At 29.9% G+C, this 27,281-nt stretch overlaps 2 protein-coding genes across 5 annotated transcripts in view; both read right to left on the reverse strand.

Annotated features, from left to right (window-relative positions):
- Positions 1 to 21,198, reverse strand: part of LOC143234668 (mucin-5AC-like) — a 121,207-nt gene extending 100,009 nt beyond the window's left edge. For all 4 annotated transcript variants that reach the window (XM_076472207.1, XM_076472206.1, XM_076472205.1 and 1 more), the window contains exons 1-9: positions 21,005 to 21,198; positions 15,074 to 15,199; positions 14,208 to 14,446; positions 11,410 to 11,591; positions 9,624 to 9,886; positions 8,285 to 8,415; positions 7,121 to 7,415; positions 5,433 to 5,797; positions 3,116 to 3,481 (exon numbers count right to left, since the gene is read on the reverse strand). In XM_076472207.1, the coding sequence (XP_076328322.1) occupies positions 3,116 to 3,481; positions 5,433 to 5,797; positions 7,121 to 7,415; positions 8,285 to 8,415; positions 9,624 to 9,886; positions 11,410 to 11,591; positions 14,208 to 14,349 (1,744 nt within the window). In that variant the 5' untranslated portion in view covers positions 14,350 to 14,446; positions 15,074 to 15,199; positions 21,005 to 21,198. The remainder of the gene's footprint in view (positions 1 to 3,115; positions 3,482 to 5,432; positions 5,798 to 7,120; positions 7,416 to 8,284; positions 8,416 to 9,623; positions 9,887 to 11,409; positions 11,592 to 14,207; positions 14,447 to 15,073; positions 15,200 to 21,004) is intronic.
- Positions 21,053 to 27,281, reverse strand: LOC143235781 (von Willebrand factor-like). Its single transcript, XM_076473983.1, has 6 exons — positions 27,237 to 27,281; positions 26,720 to 26,806; positions 24,864 to 25,173; positions 23,467 to 23,637; positions 22,504 to 22,741; positions 21,053 to 21,221 (listed from the first exon to the last, which is right to left on the reverse strand). Exons 1-6 carry the CDS (start codon positions 27,279 to 27,281, stop codon positions 21,053 to 21,055), a joined length of 1,020 nt encoding a protein of 339 aa, XP_076330098.1.

Below are 27,281 nucleotides of genomic sequence, written 5' to 3' on the forward strand. Positions count from 1 at the left end.
ATAGTGTTACTGCACACCCTCACATTACATAGTATACATAATTACATGGTGTTACTGTATACCATCACACTACATACTGTCAGTGTATACACAACTACACATATTGTTACTGCACACCATCACATTACATAGTTTACATAATTACATGGTGTTACTGTATACCATCACACTACATACTGTCAGTGTATACACAACTACACATAGTGTTACTGTATACTATCACATTACATACTGTCAGTGTATACACAACTACACATAGTGTTACTGCACACCATCACATTACACAGTGTCAGAGTTTACATAAATACATAGTGTTATTGTATACCATCACATTACACAGTGTCAGAGCTTACATAATTACAGTGTTATTGTATACCATTACATTACACAGTGTCAGAGCTTACATAATTACATAGTGTTATTGTATACCATTACATTACATGGTGTCAGTGGACATTGTGATATCACAAAATTATCTATTGAAAGCTAACAATAAAAAGTTTGTTTTTCTGAGTTAAAAAAGGGTAACTCTAATAATAATAATACACTCATGAAATGTATTGTGTTAACCTTCTATAAATTTTAAAAGTAACCAATTATGAACCATTTGCCTTTGATTTTCTTTTACAGTAATTAAAACTATCGAAACCATTCGAGTTGCTAGGCTCTCTGTATCTGATAGAGTTCAGGTTTCCCGAAATAAAATATATTTAGCATATATGAATGTTCTAACTTTTCAGGAGAGTAATATAGAAATGACTATTTCTGGAGCTATGTATTCTTCAGAACAGTACCATAGCATTTGTAAACCCTATTTTGTCACAGCTTACCAAGACGCATTTCAGCGTCATTACTGCATTGTCCATAAAGACAAAATAGATGTTAGGCAATCCTTAGCTACACTTTTCTATCATTTATGAATACAAAACCTATTATTTTGAAAAGACATTAATACACTACAATTCCAATAGCTCATTTATAATTTGTCTAGTGAAATACAAATTATGGAAGAAAACTGTTAGTTCCAGAAGATTTTAGATTATAGGCTTTCATTTCAAGAGGTTACATGAGCAGTAAAGTTTACATTTTTGTTGTGAAACTGTAAACAACTTTCATACATTTAATTAACTATAACAAAAATTCAAAAACTAGTAAGAAATCAATAGAAATCTTTCTTTGAATTTAAAATAAGAAGTTTAAAATGGTTATGAAGAAACATTAACCTCATTTTTACTTTAATATACTTTGGTTTATCTTTACCAGTCAGTGGTTTCTCCTAATTAAAAAACACATGAAAATCAGTAGAAAACATCTTATCACCAAACAAATGAGTAAATAAATTTTCCAAAATATACTTTAAGACATAAAAATATAAATTTTTAATTCGTTGTTCTTGCTGATAGGGCCTTTTGTGTAATATACTCATTTAATAATAACTGGGTAACTGTGACTGAATTTTTGTCTCATGGATATATTTAAACTTAAAACAATTAGTGGAGACAGATCTAATTTTGTTCTTTTCTTCTATTACCAGTGGATTCTACTTGTAATTACACAAAATATTATTTCTGATTCATTCTGACCTATTAAAAATTTAAATTTACCCCCTTAAGTGATAAGAAGTCTAATCATTTAAATATTCAATGAGAAAACAAGAAAACAAGTTTGTTCATATTAAAACTCTCATACAGTAATTCTGGTTCAGCAGGTTAACAAAGTAATTACAGAAAAGTAAACTCTAAAAATCTACATCAGTTAGTTCCGTACACAACTACAATAATTAGTCCTTTAATAATCAAAAGTGGTTAGTCCTGTAAACACCTACAGTAGTTAGTCCTGTAAACACTTATAGTGGCTTGTCATTAAACACCTACAGTAGTTAGTCCTGTAAACACCTACAGTAGTTAGTCCTGTAAACACCTACAGTAGTTAGTCATTAAACACATACATTAGCTAGTCTTTTAAACAGCTGCACGAGCTTGTCCTTTGAACACCCACAGTAGCTAGTCCTTTGAACACCAGAAGTAGCTAGTCCTTTGAACATCTACAGTAGCTAGTCCTTTGAACACCAGAAGTAGCTAGTCCTTTGAACATCTACAGCAGCTAGTCCTTTGAACTCCTACAGTAGCTAGTCCTTTGAACATCTACAGTAGCTAGTCCTTTGAACACCAGAAGTAGCTAGTCCTTTGAACATCTACAGCAGCTAGTCCTTTGAACACCTACAGTAGCTAGTCCTTTGAACATCTACAGTAGCTAGTCCTTTGAACATCTACAGTAGCTAGTCCTTTGAACACCAGAAGTAGCTAGTCCTTTGAACATCTACAGCAGCTAGTCCTTTGAACACCAGAAGTAGCTAGTCCTTTGAACATCTACAGCAGCTAGTCCTTTGAACATCTACAGTAGCTAGTCCTTTGAACATCTACAGTAGCTAGTCCTTTGAACACCCACAGTAGCTAGTCCTTTGAACAACTACAGTAGCTAGTCCTTTGAACACCCACAGTAGCTAGTCCTTTGAACACCCACAGTAGCTAGTCCTTTGAACAACTACAGTAGCTAGTCCTTTGAACACCCACAGTAGCTAGTCCTTTGAACAACTACAGTAGCTAGTCCTTTGAACATCTACAGCAGCTAGTCCTTTGAACACCTACAGTAGCTAGTCCTTTGAACATCTACAGTAGCTAGTCCTTTGAACATCTACAGTAGCTAGTCCTTTGAACAACTACAGTAGCTAGTCCTTTGAACACCTACAACAGCTAGTCCTTTGAACACCAGAAGTAGCTAGTCCTTTGAACATCTACAGTAGCTAGTCCTTTGAACACCAGAAGTAGCTAGTCCTTTGAACATCTACAGTAGCTAGTCCTTTGAACACCAGAAGTAGCTAGTCCTTTGAACATCTACAGCAGCTAGTCCTTTGAACATCTACAGTAGCTAGTCCTTTGAACATCTACAGTAGCTAGTCCTTTGAACACCCACAGTAGCTAGTCCTTTGAACAACTACAGTAGCTAGTCCTTTGAACACCTACAACAGCTAGTTCTTCACACAACTACAGTAGTTCATATTACATGTTTTAAGTAATTCTTAAAATGAAATAAAAAAATAATTGAAATATGTTACCTGTATCAGCACATTTGCAGTAGAACCTTACTTCATAATCAGCACATGTACTGAAGTCTCCACGGCCAGAATTCTTACAAATCAGACCTTCTTTGCTACACTGAACATTTTGATCTTTGCTAAATTCATAACTACTTTTAGTAGAAGCTACCCGACACTCAACTTTCTCGATTTCACTTTCTGGACAAAACACATACTTTTTTCTCAATTCTCCTATGCTTTCATCATCTCCAATCTCATCTGGCTTGTTAGAATTCATCCAAAAGGTCCAACCTGGAGCCGTACATTCTGAAGGAAGTTCGACTACAGTTACAACTTCAGTAATGATCAATGGGGTTGTCGATGGAGATATAACTGGTTCTGCTTCTAACAAAACACAGTCCATACTTTAATAAATAATACATCAGGTATAATAATATACACATGCAAAAATATTAGTTTGCAGTTTTAATAATCAATGATCAAACACCTACATGACATAAAAACCATGTAAAGTTGTCAGGATTTACTTTCTTTCTTAATTTGTCAAGAATGTTTAGAATATGTTGATTTATATTTTCAGTGTTACACCTTCGATACATATTATACAATTACTAGATTTGTTTACTTTTTCTGTGCTTTTAATACAAATTATGGAATAATTTATTAATTTATCACAAACAGTAACTTAGAAATAACTAAAAATCACATCTTTTTAGGTATCAAGAATGTGTAATCAAAATACTAAATCTTGAAAATCATACATTTAAAACATTAAGGAGTGAAATACAGCTTAGTCTCTACATACTACATTGACAGAGAAATACAACTTAATCTCTTCATACTACATTGACAGTGAAATACAACTTAATCTCTACATACTACATTGACAGTGAAATACAACTTAATCTCTACAAACTACATTGACAGTGAAATACAACTTAATCTCTACATACTACATTCAACTTAATCTCTACATACTACATTGACAGTGAAATACAACTTAATCTCTACATACCACATTGACAGTGAAATACAACTTAATCTCTACATACCACATTGACAGTGAAATACAACTTAATCTCTACATACCACATTGACAGTGAAATACAACTTAATCTCTACATACCACATTGACAGTGAAATACAACTTAATCTCTACATACCACATTGACAGTGAAATACAACTTAATCTCTACATACCACATTGACAGTGAAATACAACTTAATCTCTACATACCACATTGACAGTGAAATACAACTTAATCTCTACATACCACATTGACAGTAAAATACAGCTTAATCTTCACATACTACATTGACAGTGAAATACAACTTAATCTCTACATACTACATTGACAGTGAAATACAACTTAATCTCTACATACTACATTGACAGTGAAATACAGCTTAATCTCTACATACTACATTGACAGTGAAATACAACTTAATCTCTACATACCACATTGACAGTAAAATACAGCTTAATCTTCACATACTACATTGACAGTGAAATACAACTTAATCTCTACATACTACATTGACAGTGAAATATAACTTAATCTCTACATACTACATTGACAGTGAAATACAACTTAATCTCTACATACTACATTGACAGTGAAATATAACTTAATCTCTACATACTACATTGACAGTGAAATACAACTTAATCTCTACATACTACATTGACAGTGAAATACAACTTAATCTCTACATACTACATTGACAGTGAAATACAACTTAATCTCTACATACTACATTGACAGTGAAATACAGCTTAATCTCTACATACCACATTGACAGTGAAATACAGCTTAATCTTCACATACTACATTGACAGTGAAATACAGCTTAATTTTCACATACTACATTGACAGTGAAATACAGCTTAATTTTCACATACTACATTGACAGTGAAATACAACTTAATCTCTACATACTACATTGACAGTGAAATACAGCTTAATCTCTACATACTACATTGATAGTGAAATACAACTTAATCTCTACATACTACATTGACAGTGAAATACAACTTAATCTCTACATACTACATTGACAGTGAAATACAGCTTAATCTTCACATACTACATTGACAGTGAAATACAGCTTAATCTTCACATACTACATTGACAGTGAAATACAACTTAATCTCTACATACTACATTGACAGTGAAATACAACTTAATCTCTACATACTACATTGACAGTGAAATACAACTTAATCTCTACAAACTACATTGACAGTGAAATACAACTTAATCTCTACATACTACATTCAACTTAATCTCTACATACTACATTGACAGTGAAATACAACTTAATCTCTACATACTACATTGACAGTACACTCTGATCTCATAATCTTGACACATTCCAGAAGTCTGTTCTCTGTCATTGCACACCAGTCCTTTTGGCAAATCACAAGTGGCATACTGCCTTGCTGCTTTGATTGACTTCTTAGATCCAACAACACGACATTCTATTTTAGTTATGTTATCTGTTCCACAGTACTCAGAATACACCTGGAACAACTGAAGGTCCTCAAGCAGTTCATAATCACCACCAACTTGATATGGAGAATTCATCCAAGGTGTCCAGCCTGTTTTTTTACATGGATATTTATCTCTTTGATATGCTCTAGTGGTTGAAGTAGCACATGGCTCACCCTCACAAATAAGTTCACCTTTCTGGCAGAAGCTACAGATAAAGAACTCTGTAATTATCCCAATAATGTTGCATCCCAAACTCTGTAAGCAGTTTATCTTTATAATCATTAAATGTTCACAAAATTAATATTTTCTGTCACTACAAATGACTATATTTACTCATTATCTTATTGATGTTGCTATCATAATAAATATAAGACACACTTAATGTGTAGGTTTAGCTGCCAGTCAGTTTCTACAATACATTTCAAGAATGTAAGCTTAACACAGTGCCTCAGTTTAGCCACTAGCTGCTAAAAAACTTAATAGAAAAACTGTATTTAGTGTGTCAATTTATCCAACTATTAACTACAAAAACATACTTCACAAAAACTCTACATGACATCTTTTTAGCAACTATCCACTAAAACATTTCAAATAAAACTCTGCATAATAGTTCAGTTTAGATGACTACTAGTTTATGAAGCAGACTTCACAGAAAATCTACAAAATTTCTCTGTTTAGTAACTCTTTACTAAAAAAAAAAGACTTCACAGTGTGTCTCAGTTTAGTTGAGAACTACCAATGAAACAAATATCATATTTCTATATTATTCTTTCATATAAGCTGCACTAATGAGGAATATAATTAGAAATTTCATTTACCAATACTTATATCACATGCACCAATACAAATAGTCCAGTTCATCTTTAAACACTAATCCAAATAAATATCCACATATTGTCACATGTGAGCTACAAAAATGATATAAATAAGTGCTTTAATTTTGGTCTCATTAAGTTTAACACACACATAAATGAACAAACTTCTGCTTTGTTGATTTTGAATGAAAGACAACACATTTTGTACTGGATTCTCCTATAAAATATATTTTTAATTACAGACCAAATGTACATGGGATTTCACTACTTAAATAAAGAACCATTCACATGTCACCTACATTAAATAAAAAACCAACTATACACTATGTACTTCCATATTACATATGTTGAATGAAAGACCAACTATACACTGTGTACTTCCATATTACATATGTTGAATGAAAGACCAACTATACACTGTGTACTTCTATATTACATATGTTGAATGAAAGACCAACTATACACTGTGTACTCCCATATGACATACATTGAATGAAAGACCAACTATACACAGGGTACTCCCACATAACGTACATGGAAAGAAAAACCAACTTCGTATATTACACATACTATCCTCTTTAAATGGAAGAACAGCTGCAGTATTTTGATGTAATATTAATATCTTATGCTAACTGTCATATTATTGTTTAAGCATAGCACAGAATGGTACCATAAACAAGAGAACTTTATGTGAAATGTTACTACTAACTTACCAAGACTGGCAAGGATCTACAGTTTCAGGGTCTGTTACTCTTTCTCCTTCCATATAAACTTTCCCATTAATTTTCTTACAAGGCACTTGGCAATCTACAATAGGGATGCACTTGAACTCACGATCATTGTTATAAATCTGTCCAAAAGGACAAGGCTTAGTTTCACACCCTTCAACACATGGTTCAAAAGCACAATCTTCATTAAGTGTGGCATACAAATATTGTGTTTCACAAGTCAACTTTGGACAGGTAGACAGACAAGCCTGGTATTCTGCACAATCTTCACACTGAATAGCTGTAAATAAAACAGAGGCTACATGAACAATGTAAATGTATTAGGTAGTGCTTATTATGTTATGGCTTAGCTGGTGGTAATAAGTATATTATGACTAACTTAACTGGTGGTATTAATTGTCATGATTTCACTGGTGATATTAATCATGTCCTGACTTGAATGGTGGTAGTGATTATGAAATAACTGGATATTAATTATGTCATAATTTCACTGGTGTTATTAATTATGTCATGACTTGGCTCGTGGTACCAATTAATTAATTCGTGGTAGTGATTATATTATGACTTAACTGAAGGTACTAATTATTTCATGATTTAACTAGTTGTATTAATTATGTCCTGACTTAACTGGTACTAATGACTATGTTAAGGTTAAAGCGGTGACTATCTTAAGATTCAACTGGTAGTTGTAATTAAGTACACAAAAGTTCACTACATATGTCAACAGTTTCAGCATACTTAAAACAATAAACTTAATACATATTATTAATATTGATCCTCTTGTATTCTCACAGAGAGTCCCCTCTTCTTCCTAATTTAGAACCCACATGAACATCCAATAAATTTTATACATTCAGTTAAAAATATAAAAAAATAATTTATATGCAGCTTATATAGGCATAGAAAATGTCTAAATGACTATGTATGAACAAATCATGCAATGAGATATTTTTACACAACACACTTGCACTCAAGTGTATAGTGCTAAAACATCCATTTTGAAATACACGATGGCTCTCTTAGATTGTCCATATCTGTAATTGTCATTGCAAATAAATTCCTTGAGCCTTAAGATGTTAATTGTATTAAAAGACAATCTGTCACAATTTTATTACATATTCATAAATTAAAACCAACCAAAGTACTTACGACATAACTCCTGTGATCGCCACTTGATTGGTACTCCATGGAAGTTGCATTCTTGTGCATAGGCTGCAAGGGCCGTACAGAGACACTCACAGTCTCCTCCTGAGTCACAGGCACAAGCATCAAACACACACCTAACAAGAAATTTTGAACACAAACACTGGTAAAACAAATATCATTTACATATAAATCTCAACACATGCCTGCTAAGTATTTATTAAAGTTAAAACATACTGAATAAAGTGCTTCTGATAGTTTTAAATTACCAGACTGCTCTTCTTACAGCACTAAACAAACCCATAAAAGTAAGTAAAACATATGGAGATAAAGTATTTTCTGCTACTGGTAAGAAAAGTTGCTTTGCCTTAAGACAAAGTGCATCTTAGTACAACAAAGAAAAACTGGTTCGAAATGCTGCAGGCTAACCAAAGCAATCTACCAACATAGATAGCAACTAAACCTTCACTCAGCAAAGAATATAAATTAGAGTGAATTATGAGTTAGATAACATTGCTATTAGTCAGCATGATAAAGTGTTTCTAATAGTGTTAAGTTGGAATAAAATTATTTTTACATTTGAAAAATGTTTCAAGAAATTCACAATGTATTTCTTGATATTATAAGTTTGAATTGATATAAAAGATTTCTTTCTTTGTGAGAAACAAATTTACACTATTATAAATCCAGAAGTACTAAGAAAAGATAAGAAATGATTTCTAATAGTGTAAATTGATATAAACCCTTTACTGAAAATAAAATTGCTCTAAAAAGTTTTTCCTGATGTTGCTTAGATATTAAAATAATTATACTTGCTATGCTCATTATTAAGTGTATGATTTTAAATTCTGATCCATATAGGGAACATGTTCTAACCAGAAGTTAATAATAATGATATATAGCTATATTTATCAATCTTCTTTGTTTTGTTTCTTGTTAGGAGCCAAGCTACACAGTGGGTTATCTGTACTGTGCCAACAACATACAGATAAATCCAATTTCTCAGCATTATAATTCCTGAATGATTGCTAATATACTAAGAGTCTCCAAATTACTTCTCAAATACTTCCATTCATAACATTTTGAAATAGACACTGTTAATATGTAAATGTTTGATAAAGTACTTATAATAATGAGTTATTGTTAATGTTTAGCAAAGCATCCACACCTTCTAATACAAATATTATTTGCAGAGAATTCCAAAGTTATTGATTAATATAATATAATGCTGGCCCAAAATTAATTAAAAATGGGAAAGAAAAACAAAATTCACATTCTAATAGTAACGAGATAGTTCATGTTACTTTTCTATATTACTGTTGTATTTCTTTCTACTTTTATTTACCTTTCATAGTATGGATCTAGAGAAACTTCAGAATGACAAGGCTTAAAAATATCAGACTTTAGAACACCACATTTGCTTAAAGCCCACGTTCTTCTCTGAGGATGTAACAGACAAGTGTCTTTGATATCTCTAGGATAAGGACAGCTTTCATGGACCTTCCAGCTGTTACCAAACACAACTGGCCGTGCTTCAGGTGGTCCACCCGAAGGAGTACGAAAGTCATTGGACTGATCATCATCAAAGTTTCCACATAATCCTTTCAGCTATAAATGGAACAATAAAATGTTTAAATTTTAACATTTGTTCACATGTAAGTAAACAAAACAAACGTTGTGTTTCAGTTATCCATTTAAATTGTAAGTTTCTTTATTATGGTCATTTCAATTTCCAAATCAGTTACCATAAGGTTTAATGTAATCATCACATTCTGTAAAGAAACACACTATTATTAGTAACAATACTGAAGACATTATCATTGTGGCTATTTCTGCAAACATACCACTACTGATCAATTTTTTCATTCTCACAGAGACTCACATACTCTCCCAGTCTAGGACCAACCTCAGTAGCCAAGAAATTTTCTAGACACCATGTTTCACCAAGAAAAGCAATTACTCTTATAAAATGTTTTAATGAAATGTGTAAGTGTTTTAAAACATATATAATCACTTTCAAAAATATAAAAAGATGTTTCTTTTACTGTGTTTTCTTCTGCAACTCATTCTGAAACCTAACCATGGGTCACAGCCTTCTGTCTGGAAACTGCTGCTTTAGAATAGGTAATCAATGAAATATTTATCATGAACTCTTAGGTTCTAAAATATCTGAGGTTCAATGTCCGTTATATCTCTAACTTTGTTAATTATGAACTATATCTGTAACTTTGTTAATTATCAAGTGTATCTGTAACTTTGTTAGTTATCAACTATATCTGTAACTTTGTTAGTTATCAAGTGTATCTGTAACTTTGTTAGTTATCAAGTGTATCTGTAACTTTGTTAGTTATCAAGTGTATCTGTAACTTTGTTAATTATCAACTGTATTTGTAACTTTGTTAATTATCAAGTGTATCTGTAACTTTGTTAATTATCAACTGTATTTGTAACTTTGTTAATTATCAACTGTATTTGTAACTTTGTTAATTATCAAGTGTATTTGTAACTTTGTTAATTATCAAGTGTATCTGTAACTTTGTTAATTATCAAGTGTATTTGTAACTTTGTTAATTATCAAGTGTATTTGTAACATTGTTAATTATCAAGTGTTTCTGTAACTTTGTTAATTATCAACTGTAATTAAAAGTTTATTTTCTTGGTTATTTTGTATAGCAGCTAAGTGTTGAATTTACTGATATTTACAGACTTAGGAAAATAATGGAATTTATGTAATATATACTTTAAGTTGCAAATGGACATGACAATGTGTTCCATCACTATTTTTTTTAGAATATGTAAAGAAGAGCTGTGACAGAGTTCAAAATTTTCTAAAAATAAATATCCTGAGAAATTTATTTCTGGATTGAATGAGAAATCACTGGATGGTATGAATACTGACACAAAAATATTTAACAAGTTCCAGTTTAAAGGCTGAAATATACAGTATGTAAAATGTTTAGTTTTTATGTGCAAAAGGTATTGCACAAAACTGTCACAAGACAACTTGATATATTGAAACTATACATCACACACAATAAAAAATTCTCAACCAACAGTTAAACAGAAAATATTTCTTATTTGAAATAAGCATATGTTTTAGAACTTCCTTTTATCACTTACTGGATACTTACCCTCCCCTTCCATTTTGTATCCACTCGTACATACACTCTGGTGCCTTTATCCCACTGTACTGTTACTCCATGCTTTGTATAAACTGATACAAATAAGCCAACCTCTCGAACAATGAAGTTGGATGTGTAACCTGTTTTAGGAACTGGCTTATTCTGTGTCAAGGTAACCTTTTCCTCTCCACCTTTTAGCAATATCAATAACACAGTTACTGACAACTGGTTTCAAAAGAGATTATTACTAAAACATATAAATAATGTATGCTTTGAGAGAAAATGTTGTTCCTACTATGAATTCATCAGCAACAATAATAACAGTGCTTTTCTTTCTTAAATGCAGTAATGGTCCTTGCATAAGATTTTTATAGAAACAAGAAATAATCCATCTTTCCACTGAAGTTACGTTATAAATTAAGAGACAAAAGAGTTAGGTTTAAAGAACAATGACACAAAACTTCAATCAATGTTTGCCTGATAATTTTAAACAGTCAGATACTAGCTTCTGATATCACACTGTAGCTTTGCTTATTTAAAGTTAAGCACAAAGTTAAACAATGGTCTATCTGTGGATTAAAACCCAGTTTCACATTATGCTTCTGCAGACATATAACTATGTAACAAAAGTGAAGGCACACTGTGGATACTTAGCTGTCAATACAAATATTAGTAGTGATAATAATAACAGGCTAATATTGAATATTTTACCTTTCACTGTGAAAAAAACATTTTTGGGGCTTTTTACTATTACTACAGTAGCACAAAAGAAAGGTATATCTTGTGTCAAACTTACATAAACTTAATGACCATGAGATACCAGCAATGTGATATCTCAGACAGCTTTTGGCCCATTTTAGCTTTCACTTCATTAAATATTTGGTGTCATATTCTTAAAAGACCCTGAGATACAAGCAATGTGGATCTCAGACAACTTTCTGCCTGCTTTAGCTTTCATTTCATTAAATATTTAGTGTAATATTCTTAATGACCCTGAGATACCAGGAACATGGTATCTCGTACAGCTTTCTGCCTACTTTAGCTTTCATTTTATTAAATATTTAGTGTCATATTTAAAGGAAGATAATGACTATGGGATATCAGACATGTAATATCTGTTCATTTTAGCTGCATTATAGCTCCTCATAGAACAGCTCTGAGTTTGTTTCTTTTTTGAAGTACAAAAGTTTAGCTCATAAATCCATCATCACATGATTGATTACTAATTTCTGTAAATATTATTGTAAAATATTATAGACAGTGAGAGAACACAACTGATGAAAGAATGATTAATATTCTGTATAAGTATTATTGTAAAATATTATAGACAGTGAGAGAACACAACTGATGAAACAATGATTAATATTCTGTATAAGTATTATTGTAAAATATTAAAGACAGTGAGAGCACACAACTGATGAAACAATGATTAATATTCTGTATAAGTATTATTGTAAAATATTATAAACAATGAGAGCACACAACTGATGAAACAATGATTATTGATCTGTATAAGTATTATTGTAAAATATTATAAACAGTGAGAGCACACAACTGATGAAACAATGATTATTAATCTGTATAAGTATTATTGTAAAATATTATAAACAATGAGAGCACACAACTGATGAAACAATGATTATTAATCTGTATAAGTTTTATTGTAAAATATTATAAACAATGAGAGCACACAACTGATGAAACAATGATTAATATTCTGTATAAGTATTATTGTAAAATATTATAGACAGTGAGAGCACACAACTGATGAAACAATGATTATTAATCTGTATAAGTATTATTGTAAAATATTATAAACAATGAGAGCACACAACTGATGAAACAATGATTAATATTCTGTATAAGTATTATTGTAAAATATTATAGACAGTGAGAGCACACAACTGATGAAATATTGATTATTAATCTGTATAAGTATTATTGTAAAATATTATAAACAATGAGAGCACACAACTGATGAAACAATGATTAATATTCTGTATAAGTATTATTGTAAAATATTATAAACAATGAGAGCACACAACTGATGAAACAATGATTAATATTCTGTATAAGTATTATTGTAAAATATTATAAACAATGAGAGCACACAACTGATGAAACAATATGCTGAAATATTTATAAGTATGACAAAAAGAAGAGTATACACAATTAACTGCAGCTATTACTAGATTGGTTTTTTGGTTTCATTCTAAGTACGTACCTTGCTCTAATCAGAAGTTAACATAACTTACATAAACAAACCAAACAAACACTATTAGTAATATGCAGAAAGTACTGTGTTAATTATATTCTGAATTTGGGTAGCAAAGTTCTATAATTAATTGTTTTTATGAGCTGTTATAATATTCACACAAAACTACAAATTTATGTCCCACTGTTTCTACTACATAACACAATGGTTTTGTATGTAAACTATTATATTTATATTCTGGGGGATTCCATATTGTGCTATTCTTACTTATTGAAATGCTGACAAATGACAATAAAGTAAAGTTTTAAGTTCATTAAAAAATAAAATTTGATTACTTAACTATGTGGAAAAAAACAAAAAGATTATGTAAGGAGAAAGTGAGATTTCCTGTCATTTAACTTAACAAGATTAAATTACAGAAATGTCTGGAACATTATGTACTTGAAAATATTATGTATACAAACTAATGGAAGAAAATTCATCATTTTTATCCCTGAAAGCTAATATCAATAGAGTAGCAGTCATACCACATGTTTGGAATGTTTGACAACCACAAAACTCCACAATTGTATTTTGATACAAAGGGACTCACCCACATCTACTGTAAGTGATTTGCTGCAAGTCACACCACTAGTCCCACATGGTACATTCTTAATAATTACTGTAAAACTACGTGATTTATCCAGTTTTCCTTTTGATAGAATATATTCACAATCTCCCTGGAAGTCAAACATTTTGCCATCAAAGCTACTGAAGTGTGATTCACCCCATGTTGTACAGATTCCTGGACATTCTTTTTTGCCACACTTCCATATTCCAGAAGTACAAGTACTAGGAACAAAAAAGCATATAAACTTTAAGAACAATATATAATTTATAAATGTTTCAAATGAATGAGAATATCTAACTTTTTTATTAAATCTAACTTATCTTTCTACAGCACAACTTCAACTAATGATAAAAGTCTGAAATGGTAATATAAAACCTAATTTATATGTGAAGTGTTAAATTCACAATAAAAAACACCAACTAAACATTATCAAGTGAGAAATATTACATCTTCATTCCTTTAATTTTGTAATATTCATCATATAAACAGAAATAAAAAGAGTGACTGTAAACATCTTTTTTGAATGAAGCTTCAAGATAATTATATTTTATAAACAAACATACAAAATAAAGGTACATGTAAATACATCAAGTAAACTTCTGAACTACATACTTACACATGGTGAGTGTATAATGGAACTTGTGTAGAAATAAACAAACAAGCTTCCTATCATAAATATCATAACATTCCAAGTTTAATTTGAATTCCACCAACAGATTATTTCATATTTCTTTTCTAACCAATTACTGTATCCTAGTTTAACTCATCTATAAAATATTTCAACTGGACAAATTAACAGACTAATATTTTACTTAATAGCATAATGTAAAAAAAAAGTAAAAACTCACCAGGTGTTGCACTCAAGCTGTATTGTCTCACCTTCAACAAATCTTTTATTTCCATGATAACAGCCACACTGAGCTATTTTAACACACTGTTTGGTGTCTGTGTCCAAAACAAACCCTGGCTTGCAGCTAGAATAAAATACATTCCTTAGAGATCTGGAGTAATATATCAGTTATACATTAGATGAATGGCATGACATGGGTTCACTGTCAGTTATACATAAGATGAATAGCATGACATGGGTTCACTGTCAGTTTTACATAAGATGAATGGCATGGTATGGATTGACTGTCAATTTTACATAAGATTAATGGTAGCATATGGATTGACTATCAGTTTTACATAAGATGAATGGCAGCATATGGATTGATTGTCAGTTTGACATAAGATGAATGGCATGGAATGGATTGACTGTCAGTTTTACATAAGATGAATGGCATGGTATGGATTGACTATCAGTTTTAAATAAGATGAATGGCAGCATATGGATTGACTATCAGTTTTACATAAGATGAATGGCATGGTATGGATTGACTGTCAGTTTTACATAAGATGAATGGCATGGTATGGATTGACTGTCAGTTTTACATAAGATGAATGGCATGGTATGGATTGACTATCAGTTTTAAATAAGATGAATGGCAGCATATGGATTGACTATCAGTTTTACATAAGATGAATGGCATGGTATGGATTGACTGTCAGTTTTACATAAGATGAATGGCATGGTATGGATTGACTGTCAGTTTTACATAAGATGAATGGCATGGTATGGATTGACTATCAGTTTTAAATAAGATTAAAGGTAGCATATGGATTGATTGTCAGTTTCACATAGGATGAATGACATGGTATGGATTGACTGTAGGTTTTAAATAAGTTGAATAGCAGCATATGGAGTCACTTTTAGTTATACATAAGACAGATTGTAGCATATGGGTTCACTGTCAGTTTTGTCATATTTCCGAAAGTATGGATCACATTCACTGCTGTGACATCTCAAACTCCTGGCTCTCTGATCTGCACATTAACATGTTCTAGCCACTGCACTACATCTAGATTTAAATATTTATTCACTGATATACAATTATGAAGCACATTGTTTGCAAGGTTACTGAACTTTCAATTGTAATGGTTCTATATTATGGTTATTATCAACACCCAGTAATGTTGAAAATAAACTTACAATAAACCACATAAGAACTGATGTTTTTATTATATAACATAAAACAGTAAACTGTAGCTCCTTTTAGAATACAAAATTCATGTGTATAAGGACTATAGATTATTCAAACTAATTTACACCACTAAACTAAAAATCTAAAAATATAACAACAAACAATAACTTTCAATACACCTAAAATCTAATAAAACAACAAACAATAACTTTCAATACACCTGAAACTAAGAATAAATCAACCAACAATAAATTTCAATACACCTAAAATCTAAGAACAAAACAACACACAATAATGTTGAATATACTTACACTGAGAATAAAACAACAAACAATAATGTTGAATACACTGGAACTATGAATAAAACAGCAAACAATAACTTTTAATACACATAATATCTAAGAATAAAAGAACAAACAATACTTTAAAACACTAAAACTTGGAATACAACAGCAAACAATAACTTTCAATATACGTTAAATCTAAGAGCAAAACAACAAACAAAAACTTTCAAACATTAAAACTAGGAATGAAACAACAATAACTTTCAATACTCTTACAATCTAAGAATAAACCAACAAACAATACCTTTCAATACACCTAAAATCTAAGAATAAAACTACAACAATAACATCCAATACACCTAAACTTTAAGAATAAAACAACAATCAATAACCTTCAATACACCTCAAATAGATGAATAAATCGGCAAATAATAACTTTCAATACACCTAAAATCTAATAAAACAACAAACAATAACTTTCAATACACCTGAAACTAAGAATAAATCAACAAACAATAACTTTCAATACACCTAAAATCTAAGAATAAAACAACAATATAATGTTGAATACACTGAAACCGAGAATAAAACAACAAACAATAATGTTGAATACACTGAAACTAAGAATAAAACAGCGAACAATAACTTTTAATACACCTAAAATCTAAGAAGAAAAGAAACAAACAATACTGTAAACCACTAAAACTTTGAATACAATGGCAAACAATGACTTTCAATACAGGTTACATCTAAGAGCAAGACAACAAACAATAACTTTCAAACATTAAAACTAGAAATGAAACAACAATAACTTTCAATATTCCTACAATCTAAGAATAAAACAACAAACAATACCTTTCAATACACCTAAAATCTAAGAATAAAACTATAAAAACTTCAAATACACCTAAAATCTAAGAATAAAACAACAAGCAATAACTTTCAAACACTAAAACTAAAGATAAAACAACAAACAATAACTTCCAATGCACCTAAAATCTAAGAATAAAACAACAAACAATAAATTTCAATGTACCTAAAATCTGACAACAAAACAACAAACAATAATGTTAAATACAATAAAACTAAGAATAAAACAAACAATAACTTTCAATAAACCTAAAATCTAAGAGTAAAACAACAAACAATAACTATCAAACATTAAAACTAGGAATGAAACAACAAATAATAACTTTCAATACACCTAAAAGCTAAGAATAAAACAACAAACAATAATATTGACACACTGAAACTAAAAATAAAACAACAAACAATAACTGTCAGTACACCTAAAAATTAAGAATAAAACAACAAATAATAACTTACAATACACCTAAAATTTAAGAATAAAACAACAAACAATGACTTCCAATGCACCTAAAATCTAAGAATAAAACAACAAAGAATAACTTCCAATGCACCTAAAATCTAAGAATAAAACAAAAAACAATAACTTCCAATACACCTAAAATCTAAGAATAAAACAACAAACAATAACTTCCAATGCACCTAAAATCTAAGAATAAAACAAAAAACAATAACTTCCAATACACCTAAAATCTAAGAATAAAACAACAAACAATAACTTCCAATGCACCTAAAATCTAAGAATAAAATGACAAACAATAACATTGAACACACTGAAACTGAGAATAAAACAATAAACAATAATGTTGAATACACTGAAACTAAAAATAAAACAACAAACAATAACTTTCAGTACACCTAAGATCTAAAAAGTAAATTGACAAAGAAGAACTTTCAATACACCTAAAATCTAAAAATAAATTGACAAACAATAACTTTCAATTACCTAACATCTAAGAATAAAACAACAATAATATTGAACACACTGAAACTAAGAATAAAACAACAAACAATAACTTCCAATACACCTAAAATTTAAGAATAAAACAACAAACAATAACTTCCAATACACCTAAAATCTAAGAATAAAACAACAAACAATAACTTCCATTGCACCTAAAATCTAATAAAACAACAAACAATAACTTCCAATACACCTAAAATTTAAGAATAAAACAACAAACAATAACTTCCAATTCACCTAAAATCTAAGAAAAAAACAACAAACAATAACTTCCAATGCACCTAAAATCTAAGAATAAAACAACAAACAATAACTTCCAATGCACCTAAAATGTAAGAATAAAATGACAAACAATAATATTCAACACACTGAAACTAAGAAGAAAACAATAATCAATAATGTTAAATACACTGGAAATGAGAATAAAACAACGTACAATAACTTTCACACACTAAAATCTAAGAATAAAACAACAACAATAACATTCAATTGCTAAAATTGAGAATAAAACAACAAACAATAACTTCCAATACACCTAAAATTTAAGAATAAAACAACAAACAATAACTTCCAATACACCTAAAATATAAGAATAAAACAACAAACAATAACTTCCATTGCACCTAAAATCTAATAAAACAACAAACAATAACTTCCAATACACCTAAAATTTAAGAATAAAACAACAAACAATAACTTCCAATTCACCTAAAATCTAAGAAAAAAACAACAAACAATAACTTCCAATGCACCTAAAATCTAAGAATAAAACAACAAACAATAACTTCCAATGCACCTAAAATGTAAGAATAAAATGACAAACAATAATATTCAACACACTGAAACTAAGAAGAAAACAATAATCAATAATGTTAAATACACTAATGAGAATAAAACAACATACAATAACTTTCACACACTAAAATCTAAGAATAAAACAACAACAATAACATTCAATTGCTAAAATTGAGAATAAAACAACAAACAATAACTTCTAATGCACCTAAAATCTAAAAATAAAACAACAAACAATATCTTCCAATGCACCTAAAATCTAAGAATAAAATGACAATCAATAACTTTCAATACACTTAAAATCTAAGAATAAAACAACAAACAATAATGTTGAATACACTGAAATTAAAAATAAAACAACAATAACTTTCAACATCCTAAAATCTTAAAATAAAACAACAAACAATAACTTCCAATTCACCTAAAATCTAAGAATAAAACAACAAACAATAACTTCCAATGCACCTAAAATCTAAGAATAAAATGACAAACAATAATATTGAACACACTGAAACTGAGAATAAAACAATAAACAATAATGTTAAATACATTGGAACTGAGAATAAAACAACATACAATAACTTTCACACACTAAAATCTAAGAACAAAACAGCAACAACTTTCAAATGCTAAAATTGAGAATAAAACAACAAGCAATAACTTTCAGTACACCTAAACTCTACGAATAAAACAACAATAACTTTCAAATATGAAAACTAAGAATAAAACAATAAACAATAACTTTTAATACATTAAAATTAAGAATAAAAGAACAAATTATAACTTTTAATAAAGTAAAATCTAGAAATAAAATAAACAATAACTTTTTTATACAATAAAACTAAGGATAAAACAACAAACAGTTACATTCAATACCCTGAAATTTAACAACAAAATAACAGACAATAACTTTCAATACAATAAAACAACTATTATTTTAAGTACACTATCATTTAAGAATAAAACAACAAACATCAACTTTCAATATACTGAGAATCTAAGACTAAAACAAGAAAGGATAACTTTAAATAAACTAAGAATCTAAGAATGAAACAACAAACAATAACTTTCAACACAATAAAACAACAAACAACAACTTTCAATACTCTGAGAACCTTAGACTAAAACAACAAAAGATAACTTTCAATAAGCCAAAAAAATCTAAGAATAAAACAAAAACAATAACATTCAATACACTTAGAATACAACAACAAACAATGATATAAACTTTACACAAGTATCCATTTCAAGACATTCTTAAACATATAACAGTTTTCAAAGAAACAAAATTTTACAGAAAGTTGAAATTCACTACTTTTCTAAGTATAGCAAACAACAGCCTTCAGAGAAACAAAGCTTTATATAATGTTCAAATTCTCAATCTGAAATTGGTACTTCTCATAATAAATAAAATGTGTGCCCATTAAAAACACTATTTTCAATTAGTATGTTGTTTTAACAACATCACATATTCAAATACGGTATGTTCGAAATGTTACTGTGCACTTATATATTTATTAAAGACATGTTTCAATATAGAATACTGAAGGTAAATATGAATAACAATTATAAACAATGTTGAAAGTGACACCTGTTGGCAACAATACAGGCCTGGATCCTTCTTATTTTGCTTCTAAATACCGCTATCAGTTGCTGGCTTGAAATAGACTGAATAAAGTATGTTTACAAAACTGCATAGTGACTTTCCGAACATCCTGTAGTTTATAAATTTACAAAACACAAAAGTTTAGAACATATCATTGCCAGCATTAAAGTAAGTAAAGAATAAGTTATCAACCACAAAATAACATAAATATAGACCAGGAATGAAACAAAACAACTTACATGCACCCAGGTTTACAGATACGTGTAGCACACTCTTGTTCAACTAATTTATTTTGGCACGTTGGGAGGACAAACAGGTACACAGTTAGTATATTCCATATTTAACTGCTTCCCACAATATTCTGGATCTCTTTGCATAAGATCATCAGGGTTAGTTACAGAAACAAGTTCTTTCAAAGATGCTGCCCGACAGTTCCAAACAGCATTTTCACATATGCTGAAAAGTAAAGAAAAAAGTTTAAAAATTTTTAAAAGTCAACCATATTTATTATTCATTTTTCTGAAACTAAAACTTTTGTAATTAATATATACGTAAGTTCTCAGATTTCTTGGAATTCTAAATACGCATACATAAAGGATTTTCTTATTCCCCTAAAGATTAACTTTATATTATTTTTTGAATACATATACATATATAGATACATATAGACAGACAGATATGCATGCATTAGAAGTAAACCTCAAAATGTATACTTCAGTTAACCAAACACTTGTTTGTGGAAATCCTATAATATCCATTTTTGTTAACAATTGAAAATAACCATTACGAAAATATATTGTTAGACATTAAGGCTAAGTTATATTTAGATTCTGAGCATATCAAATGACAAACTGATTGTTTTCTTTAAAAGATTGGAATGTTATACTATTGTTAATCATGATTAAAGTAATTGACAACAAAAACTACTTTTCAAGATACAAACCAACAGCTGGCTTCTGAGGTTTATGTAAATTAAACCAATAACTCAAAAATATAACACAACAGATCAATATCTCTCTTTTACACGTTTTTTGGGAACTATCAGTGTTTTACAATAATTACATGAAGCAGATCAATCACAAAGAAATTATTAGTTTTGTTCAAAGCAAACTAGAGTTTATTATGAGACATTTCAATGAACATAAATAAAATCACAACCTACTTCTCCAGAATGTATTTGTAATTTAGCATGATAACTCCAGCTCCCAATGAAGCCACAAAAGCTAAATATTGAAATATTAAATACAAATTGTGGATATATGGGTCATGACTGTATTTATGAGAATATATATTTAATTACCTGTATCTTGTATTTCAGTTAACTAAAATGCTACATTTCTAGAAACATAACCTTTTCCATTTTTAACATAGGCTTAAAATTAACCAAATTATTAATAAGTTTGAGAAGTCAAGCAAAAAGTACCTATACTTCTGAGCCACCTAGCATCTAAAGTTTGAATCAATCTAAAAATGTTCCATACATCTCAGCAAGATAATCTCTTGGGCCTTGAAGTCAACCCCAAAGTATACCATAAATCTGAGCCACCTAGTGTCTTGGAATTAGAGTCGACCCTAAGAGTGCATACCTCTAAGTCATTTAACTCTTGGAAATTGACTCAGCTCAAATGTATTTACTATAAATCTTAAACACTCAGCCTCTTGAAGTGTGAAATTAATCCAAAAATAATTACCACAAATCTCTCTTCATGAAATTTGGAGCTGACACAAAGACACTTACCACACATCTGAGCCATCTAGCCTCTTTGAGTTTGGAAGATATTCTTTTCCTTCAAATATGCACTGACATTCACTGACTGGAATACACATTTCATCATTATTCAAAGTTGTTCCAGGAGGACATGCACAGCCTTCAACACACTTCTTGAGGCATTTAACATTAGAAGCAATAGTAAGGCAAGAATGTTGGCAAGGATCAGCACACTCTTGGTAAGTCTGACCACCAGTGCACTTCAAAGCTGAATAAATTGACAAAATCATTAGAAAAGGTCTTTTCAGAGTATTCTACAAAAGATTAATGTCACTCAGTTCAGTAGTTTTGGCTTAATCACAGAAATAAAAACACTAAAACACTGTATCAAAATCCATATACAAATGAATATCAACTACCTAATAAAATAATGAGTTGACATTATTTTAGTAATATACATAACTTAAACACACATGTATACAAACACAATGGATCATTGGTAAGTGTTACAATCATTCAAAATATTATACTTGACATGCTAGACAAATGTTTATTCTATGATCAAGTAGGTGCATTTGTGTCTCCTGTACTTACATTCACCTACTGTTTTTAACATAATGAAATAAAATAGTGTTTCAGTCAAGTAAATGTAATGACAGATTAATATTTATGATTTTTTTCTCACTGATACCATTCTTTCAGAACTTTACAATGTCATCAAACATTTAGGCACAAATTTCACATTTAGCAAACGTATCTTGTATGATTACTGTTGGAAACAGCCTCCCGAAATCAGTTTTAGTTTATTCATGTAACAACATGCTAAAAAAGTTTAAGTTTTATGGATAAACATAATTTATATATAAATGTTTAATAAAAGTAAAAGAATATACTACATTATAAATTAAAGGAAATATATGGAAACTTGCTATTATTTGATTTTAGAAGATTTTAATAATTTTAACAATATTATAATTCTTCACTCTAACTTACAGCATTCTTTGATGTTATCTCTCCATCTAATGAGTACCCCTTTTTTGGCACATTCAGCACCATAATCAGCAAAAGCAGGACAGAGGCAATCTTCAGGCTTGCTCTCACAAGAACACATATCAAAAATACATTTTTTGTAGAATGGTTCTGGATCAACAACATCATGACCAGCTGAAGAAAGATAAAACAAAATATAAAAATGATTCTCCATATATTAAAAAAGAATCAAATGAAATATTTTGAAATTTAAATGTTTATACTTTCAAAATTTCAATAAAAATAAACGTATGATAAAAATGCATTAACAGTAGTGTTGGTCATAAAAGGCTTTATGAAGGTGAAAACTAATTTTCTATAATAAAAACTGCAGCAATATAAGTTCTCAAAACTAACTTTATAATGATAAAATTCCCAGTAATCTAGGTTTTCAAAAGTTGAGATCAAACTAATATCTTACAACATATTTTTCAGTAATCTAGAATATCAATGGTTCTACTGAAATAAAAAATCATTTTCCTACATAAATGCTGAAACACACTTCTTAGAAGGTTAAAATATATAAAGCATTTTCTTCCCATATATTTGGCTTCTACTTTAACATACATAAATAAATATTTCATTATTTTAAGTTAATTAATATTTTTTTATGACATAACTTAAGAGCACCTTCAAAGAATAATCACATTACACAATTAATATTTATCATGATATCACTTGATTATTAATTATTTTCCAATGGGTTTGTATATTATACACAACTCTGTAACAATGAAGGTGTGTATACTATACTTAATGTAGCTTCACAGACTTTGGTAAACTTTCAGTAAATACAAGTCCTTTGTGGACATAAACCCAAATGTTACTAATGTATTATTACTAAATATATGAATTAGATTGTTGACTGCTCCAAATGCAAAACGATTTTCATGTTACAAATAAAAATACTTTTCTTCATGTGGACATTTTCAAGTTTCATTTGTGCAATTTCTAAAAACATCCTAAATAAATAAAGTGTTTTATTTTGTAAATAAAGTTTAAACTTTATATTTTATCTGTTATTTTCTCTACCATATCTCTTGATAGACCTCATAATTACTATATACAATTAAGAAGTACACTAAAATTACTGCTAATTGTAACAAGGAAACAAAATTGTTTATCCTAAATAACCTAAAGCCCATAACAGTATATGTCTATTTATATTTAATTTTATCGAGTTATGGATGGTGTTCAACTAATAATCATGCCAAATAATTCACTCAGTGAAGGTCAATGTGCACCAACTAATAATCATGAAAAATAATTCACTCAGTGAAGGTCAATGAGCACCAACTAATAATCATGTCAAACCATATTGGAAACTAAAATATATTATGCTTACAGTATTTCATACTCACTTCTAAAATAATTACTCTTTAGTCTTGAGCAAAATTTCTGTGCTTCAGCACTCTTCTGTGGATAGATATCACATGGTCTTTTAGCCTCATCTGCTGGAATTTGTTCTTTACATTCTCCTAAAGTCCATTTCTTAGCAAATGTATTTACATCAGCTTCAATATCTCCTTCCAGAGTAAGAAAATCATCTTTTTGATTATGATTAAAAGTCCCACACAATCCTTTCACTTTATTGAAATGAGATGATGGTGCATCAATATATACTCGATTTTTACCATCCCACAGTAAACTCATTCCTGTAGCCAACTCAACCTAAAAAAATGTGAAATTTTTAACAACTGTGAATACATTCATTTCAAACCATCTTACAATAAACTCATTCCTCCAGCTAACTCAACTACAAAATGTGAAATTTTTAAACTTTTGGAAATACAATCTATTTTGTATCAGTACACTACCATACAGGATCTTACTGAGAAATGTAGGCACTACACAAGGCATTGCCAACAAAGAATTTCTCTCAATAACCAAAGATCATGACACTGGCCAGGGTAAAACAAAGCCTGCTATATTCTTTGTATCCCAGCCAGCTTCGGTGCTTTGTTACCAGGACAAACTTGCCATTGACTACAGATATATTGAACTAGAGTGGTGGAAATACATTAAGATATAGAATATATTAATGCTTTGTGACGAATATACTTGATTATAATTATGATTCACAGCTTTCACAACAAGTTGACAGTATTTTCCTGGGATAGGTTATATGATTTGAACCCGATGAAATTACAAGTATTATCAACAATGAGTAAAGTAACAAAAAAAGTTAAACATACTATATTTTAGAACTGGTTAAAAACAAGCAGAGAAGTGTCTTTTAGAAATACTGTTCAAACTATGTTAGAACAATATGTAGCCAAACTGAAAAAAAATAAATAATCACTCACCTTCTCACGTCACAGTGTATAAAACTTACAGTGACAACAGCAACAAAGAATGGCTTTCTCTCTCATATCACAGTGTATAAAACTTACAATGTCAAACAGTGGCTTTCTCTCTCATGTCACTATGTATAAAACTTACAATGTCAAACAGTGGCTTTCTCTCTCATGTCACTATGTATAAAACTTACAATGTCAAACAGTGGCTTTCTCTCTCATGTCACTATGTATAAAACTTACAATGTCAAACAATGGCTTTCTCTCTCATGTCACTATGTATAAAACTTACACTATCAAACAATGAATATTTTCTCTCTCATGTCACTATGTATAAAACTTACAATGTCAAACAATGGCTTTCTCTCTTATGTCACAGTGTATAAAACTTACAATGTCAAACAGTGGCTTTCTCTCTTATGTCACAGTGTATAAAACTTACAATGTCAAACAGTGGCTTTCTCTCTCATGTCGCTGTGTACAAAACTTACAATGTCAAACAGTGGCTTTCTCTCTCATGTCACTATGTATAAAACTTACACTATCAAACAATGGCTTTCTCTCTCATGTCACTATGTATAAAACTTACAATGTCAAACAGTGGCTTTCTCTCTTATGTCACTATGTATAAAACTTACAATGTCAAACAGTGGCTTTCTCTCTCACGTCATTGTGTATAAAACACTATCGAACACTGGCTTTCTCTTTCATATCATTGTGTATAAAACACTATCAAACAATGTTTTCCCGTCTTATGCCACTGTACTATCAAATAATGTTTTCCTCTCTTATGCAAATATTAGTGTAAACATTACAATCAAGTAGTGACTCTCTCTCCTATTACTGTGTGTATACAACTTACAATCAAGTAAAGGTTCTCTCTCCCTCTCTCATATTACTGTGTTTATAAAACCACTTACCTTCATAAAGAGTGAAGAAGCCATGAAAATATGTAAACCAGGTGCTGTATGTGGAAAGATCCTAATATCATGGTCATTCAGAGAAACCTAATAACAGAAAATATTATACATCAGTAAAAACTAAATCACCACACAAATCAGCCATTGTTCATTAATACATTAACACATAAATCAGCTGTAATGCATCACTAAATAACCACACAAAATAGCTGTAGTTCACCACACAAAAGATTTGTAGTTCACCACTAAATTAACACCCAACTCAGCTGTGGTTTACTATTAAATCATCACATAAATCAGCTGTAGTTCATCAGCTTATGGTCAAAGATAAGCCCCAAGAGCTTTGTATCAATTATTATGGGTAGCACAACTTTACAGATAAGGAGTTCAGGATCAGGGTGAATACCCTGTTGGCAGCAAAAGTGCATGCAAACAGTTTTAGAGAGAGAGAAGTTAAAACCATCTGGTGTGGTCAACTTCAGTAAATGATTGAGCGCAGTATGTCGCTTCCACTCACTGTACCTTGTGTTCGACTGGCATGAGATGTGAAAGTCGTTGACAT

This window comes from Tachypleus tridentatus, chromosome 12 (assembly GCF_004210375.1).
Source record: "Tachypleus tridentatus isolate NWPU-2018 chromosome 12, ASM421037v1, whole genome shotgun sequence".
Lineage (NCBI taxonomy): Eukaryota > Metazoa > Arthropoda > Merostomata > Xiphosura > Limulidae > Tachypleus > Tachypleus tridentatus.